Raw genomic sequence first — 5777 nt, 5'->3', positions numbered from 1 at the left:
TGTTATCCCTCCTTCTAATATGGATAAAAATAACACTATAATCCCGGGATAATTATTATACCAAAATTTTATCTCAACTAAACGTGGAATAAACTCATCTCAAATTTAATCCCGAGATTAATTATCTTTTATCCTTCGTACCAAACAAGCCCTAAAAGTTCTAAGTTATCTATATGCTCCAATGATAGATGTGTCTAACTATGGATATACTATACCTTCATTAATAAAAGTAGTGATTACGATTAAAGTGAGCTAGCCAATTTTCAATCATGTAAATAAAAATAGTTTGTATCATAAAATTTTATATTTCACTAGTAAAACCTTAATAAAAGCATGAGAAATCAGGTCAGATAATGGGATATGTTTCTGATTTATAAATGGTACGTCGTACCCATATAGGTGTAAAAAGTGCTACAATATCAATCAAAGTGAATATGTCATAACAAATTTATCAAACAAATTAAAAAGATATAACTATAGATAAATGAGCTATTTCTACATTTTATTTAAACTTTAGAAGCGAACTAGTTTTAAATATCAAGCTTTTGTCTGTAGCAAGGTTCAAATCTCCGACATGCGACTAACTCATACATCACTTAACACTAGACTAACCCGTTTGGCCAAACTGCAAAAATCAGCTTATTTTGAGAAGTGTTTTTTTTCAAAAATGTTTTTCTCAAAAGTACTTTTGGTGAGGAGCAGTTTGTGTTTGACTAATTAGTTTGAAAAGCACTTCTGAGCAGCAATTAGTGTTTGGTCAAGCTTTAAAAAACTGCTTCTAAGTGTAATTTTTCTCAAAAATACTCTCAAAAAAGTGTTTTTGGAGAGAAACTATTTTTTTCTGCTTCTCCAAAACTGCTTCTGCTTCTCCTCAAAAGCACCTTTTTTTTCCTTCCAGAAGCTTGGCCAAACACCTCAAATTGAGGCCAAAAGTGCTTTTGGCCCAACAAAAAAAAAAAGCACTCTTGGCCAAAAATGAACTTGGCCAAACAGGCTATAAAACCCTGTGAAAAAGTACAATAACCAGAGACTAGATATATAGCAAAGGCATATAGCCTCTCCTTGCATCATAAAAGGGGCATTCTTACACTGCCAATACAACAATTTTGCATAGCATTCATTCTAACTAGGCTGGAAATCAGGAGATAGTTCATACTTTAAATGTTCAAAAGGGATGATATTTCTAGCAATACAAAATTGACGCGGCACATAAGCATTCAAACTCCTGGAGTCGAGCACGTGTACGTCAACGATTTATCACTCCTTCCACATATCTGCAAATTCATCCACCTCCAGCGGATTAGACAACTGATGCATTTTTCTCCTGGTCTTCGCTTTGACTTTCTTTGCATATTTGCCAGCCTTCTGTTTCTTCTCTAGTGATCGGATCTGGAGCAACATGAAGAGGAAAAAACATTAGGAAGTGTACAAGAGATGAATCGTACAACAAGCAGCTGGGGAGCAAGAAAGCGAGGAGCAAGAGATGAATCTTACCTGGTTTGGGGCAACGTAAAATGGGTTCTCATAAAGGGTAGGGCCACCAAAGCTACCAGCAAATATCTTAATTGGGTTCAAGCAAAACCTTGGGCCAACCTACACACGTAAAAACATAACTTCATTATCAAACATGATGGTTTCTTATCATTCGAGCTAGTCAAAGTTTGATTACAAACCTCAACAAGCGTCATCTTTTCTAGGTCCCCGCGATCGATTTTCTGTGTTCCAGTATGAGGACATGATATCTGCTCCAGAACGTCAAAGAATGATGTGAAAAAGGGTTAGAATACTTGGTATAGATATAAAGAGTACCTAAGAAATGACAGAAGCCCTTTCTACTACAAATCAAAAAAGAAATAACAGAATTCTTTGAGGTGAATGATATTAGACATATTTTTCGCTAATATAGCTAAAGAAATAGATTAAATCCGATAATTCAGCATTTGATTCAAGGGGAGACCATGGACTCCCACTTCCATGGCACACAAGTGTAGTGGTAGTATGCGTCGAAAATGGCAGAAAACTTACCCTTCCATGGATTACAAGACTAGTAATATTAGATGATCTCAACCACGAATACTAACTGAGTATTTATATCATCCTTTGGACTATAAAATATGTTATTGAATTTCCTCTGTTTTTTCCTTTGAGGTTACTTACTACATGATTTTGGTGAAAGAGAGGAACAAGTGCACGGTTTTTGCACTAGGTCGAAACTCGGAAGAATGAGGCCTTGCACAACCTATGGGCAACCCTAAGAAATTTCCCTCAAGGGGACCAAAATAAACTACTTGAAGCACACTTCGCTACGGGCAAGGATAAGCCACACAAAGAACTAATTTCTTCAAAAAATAGCAACATTCACAACATTCCACTAGAAACACATTTTACCATGGTACGAATAGCAACGAACCTGGTAATTACGGAACCATACGTGGTCATCTAGAATTGAGAACACAAATACATGATCATAGAAAGGTTTAGATTTCCGGTGATCCTTTGGGGTTCCAAAAATCTGATGAAACAGAAGAAAAAAGCGCGTAAGAATGTCATCACAGTAAATCAAGAAATCATGTCACTACAGAGCTAACAACTTTAAGAGGATTTACATAAAATATCTGGACAATGAAACGCAACTCAAACAAATAACCAATTGTATTTGAACCTTCAACCTCTAATGAAATCACGTTCAAAAGTTTGAATTTTCAAGAAAATGCTTTAACCACCAATTACTTTGAATAGCAGAAAAAAACATCGAATAGTCACTGCAGGCAACAAACTTCAATGAAGTAAAAGAAGGACCAGAAAACAGAAGTGCTTGTATAGGACCACAAAGCCAAAATGCATCAACAAAAATAGCATCTTCAGCAGACCAAACTACTATCATCAAGTAAACAGGTTTTTGCTTCAAACTCCTTCCAGTATAGAATTGCTAAAAGTTTAGCTAAAACATAACAGGCAAAAAGGCAAAAATGTCGTATGAAACAATAGACTGCACTATTTTAGCTAAGAAGAATTATTACAAAGATCAATGTCTGAAAGAAATCAGATTACCTGCATGAACATTTCTTTCAAAAGCTTCCAGTGAGGTTCTTTATTGAAATTGCTTGAGAAAGTCAGAATAGGACGTGAACCCTTCAAGTGATTTCCAGTAAGCTTTAATTCTTCCATTGTGTGCACTTCAAAAGCAAAATGAAAAAAGTAGAATAATTTGGACCTTTCCTCATTCAAGAGAAAACCAGGAGTGAGAGGAAACATTTTTTTTCTGACAAGGAGGAGTGAGAGGACAAGTTTTATTTTCAGTTGACATACAATTGCTATCGCATTCCAATTACAAATGAACATGATTGAAATCCATCTATTTCAATACCTGCATTGACTAAAAACTTCACAGATGGACCATTGGGACATTTCGCCATCCATAGATAGAGATCTTTTCCCTTCCGGCACTGAAAGTAAGAAAATAAAAGCATATAAATATATAAGAAGCAAACATAGCATAATGATTGAAACACAGAAATGATGAAACCATATCTTTCAAATACACAAAAACAGAATATGTTATTCAACAGAATTTCGGCTCACTGTAAGCAAGCCAAAAAAGTTACAGGGGAACTTCAGAACCTCATATAAAGATATCCTCCAGAACAAATAGTCCTCAAGTCACTTTTTGCTTATTTTCTGCAACAACTCAAACAGCCTCCACTATCAGTCATGAGCTAATGTCCAGAGGCTGTACTCCTCATACCTGAGAAAATGTACTTGCTTGATTTTATTCTTCCCCAGGTTATATATTCCAAAAGATAAGGCCACTAAGAAGCTGGGGATTTGACCATCAATCTGAGCCATGGCATGGCTGATTTTGTGCAATTTGGGGATGATCTCACAAGGGTAGAGAAGGCAAACAGGGAAGGGAACATTTGGTTTCCACTTTCCAGTAGAAGATTATAATCTTTTACAATGAATGTCCAACTGGTAATGAGCTTAAAATGCTCCTCGGACACATGGCTGTCCATCTTTGAACGCCCATGCATTTTATTGTTACGACTTTAATTTTGTCTAGGGGCGTCTAGAACGATAGACATCTACAGGATAAACATGACTAATCCAACAGATGTAGATAGTTGGTAGGCTTGACCAGGAATAGCCCACAGTCTTTTTTATCCAGTATATCTTCCTCTAAACAAGAGATAACAGGATTTGACTAAAGGATGGACAGACAAGTAAAAACATTTGTGTTCATTCTCTTCGTGTCCCCAAGTGGTTTATCGTCAAAAGATGTTGCAACATCGTGATGCAAAGTCTGAGCGGTTCTGCTTTATCTCTCATGGCTTTCGATATCGCAGATCGTACACTAATATTGTAAGATAAGTATGACCACCTTCACGTCGATTTTTGAGAGATGTCACTCCTACTACCGTGTTCAGTGTATTTGTAGCGAAGAGGATAAAAAATGGTAGTTTTCCTATCAAGTAACTGGATGTTTATTCATATACTTTGAAAATAAAAATAGCACTTCCTTTGGCAAGGGCATAGATTTTCACAGGGAATTGCTAGGTTATCAATGTTCATCAAACTTTGTTTCACACCCATATATAACAGGGTTTTAAATAGTTCATTGAAATCGAGCAACTAATTTAAATGATAGATATTGTAACATATAACATTTTTTATGTTTTGGCAATAGAGTTACCCGATACCTATGCTGGTGGGGGAGGTAGAAGGCACCGATTAAATAGTTATACTCGAGATCAAATCTAAAAATAGTTTTTATGCAGCTTTGAATAAGTAACTTCTAGGAAAATTAGATACTAATACTAGATAATTTGATACTAATACTTCAAACCCTCATTCTTTTTATCAAGCCCAATTATCACCAAAGCTACTAACAATATACAATTTTCACAAGACAACTGAAACAACAACTACAACAAAAAAAAAAAAAAAAAAAAAAAATTACCTCAAAGAACAAACAAGAGGAACAGCTCTTCAACTCAACAAGCTCATTCAAGGTTGCACCTTTAGCATCTTTAGACTCCACTTTGTTATCTTTCTTACAGTGGGGCAAAAGTGACACCAAGTTCAACATTAAATGTCTATACCTGAAAATACCCAAATCAACAAAACCAAAAAATAATCAATCTTTTTACCATTTACAACTACCTAATCAACAAAACAAACAAAAAAATCAAGCTTTTTATCATTTACTACAACCCCTTTTGAATAAAAAAGCAAAAAAAGAATACAAACCTGAAGCTAATACGACGAGAACAAGTGACCAAAACTTTTTCTTTATTTCTAAAAGTAACCACTGAAGTTTCTTTATTTTCTTCTTCAGTAGAACCATCTTTAAAACCTAATAGAGTTCTCTTTGGCCTTTCAATTGCAGTTTCTTCTTTGTTTCCGTTGGCCAAAGCCTCTGTTTCAGTGTGTTTTCTCTTCTTTCCCATTGAGAATTTGAAAAGAAAGAGGAATTTGCTTCACAAAGATGGAGAAGAGGAAGATAGCGGCAAGGGGTTAAGCGAAATAGAAGAGTAAATTTGCAAGGATTTCAATTTGAGGCTTTCTTTTGGGCCTATTAGCTGCTGGGCTGATTTGTGTTTGGGCCGAAGATAATGGGCGAAGTGCAAGAGTAGCCATTTTTAAAAATGCTATTTAAAATATGTCCATAATTTATAATGTATTTAAAGATTGACTAATTTATTCAAACTTTAGGACTAAATATCCTAAAATTTTGAACTGCTAATTTTAAATTCAGGACTAAGAGTTCCGAATTTCTA

The 5777-nt window shown here is 35.2% G+C and overlaps 1 protein-coding gene across 1 annotated transcript; it reads right to left on the bottom strand.

Annotated features, from left to right (window-relative positions):
- Positions 1-1037: 1037 nt before the first annotated feature.
- Positions 1038-5523, bottom strand: LOC107814952 (ribosome biogenesis protein BRX1 homolog 2-like). The gene is made up of 8 exons (XM_016640455.2): positions 5248-5523; positions 4958-5099; positions 3368-3446; positions 3052-3176; positions 2411-2512; positions 1674-1742; positions 1495-1593; positions 1038-1389 (listed from the first exon to the last, which is right to left on the bottom strand). Exons 1-8 carry the CDS (start codon positions 5445-5447, stop codon positions 1258-1260), a joined length of 948 nt encoding a protein of 315 aa, XP_016495941.2. The 5' UTR covers positions 5448-5523; the 3' UTR covers positions 1038-1257.
- Positions 5524-5777: the final 254 nt, after the last annotated feature.

This window comes from Nicotiana tabacum, chromosome 16 (genome assembly GCF_000715075.1).
Source record: "Nicotiana tabacum cultivar K326 chromosome 16, ASM71507v2, whole genome shotgun sequence".
Lineage (NCBI taxonomy): Eukaryota > Viridiplantae > Streptophyta > Magnoliopsida > Solanales > Solanaceae > Nicotiana > Nicotiana tabacum.
The sequence above is the reverse complement of the archived record's forward strand: the minus strand, read 5'-3'. Positions and strand labels throughout refer to the sequence as shown.

Bases quoted from the DNA above. Each gene is read 5' to 3' on its own strand.
- LOC107814952 (XM_016640455.2), bottom strand. From the start codon at position 5,447: ATGGGAAAGAAGAGAAAACACACTGAAACAGAGGCTTTGGCCAACGGA. The intron at 1,743-2,410 runs GTTCGTTGCTAT...GTTCTGGAGCAG, and splicing joins TATGGTTCCGTAATTACCAG to ATATCATGTCCTCATACTGG. The intron at 1,594-1,673 runs GTTTGTAATCAA...TTACGTGTGTAG, and splicing joins AAAAGATGACGCTTGTTGAG to GTTGGCCCAAGGTTTTGCTT.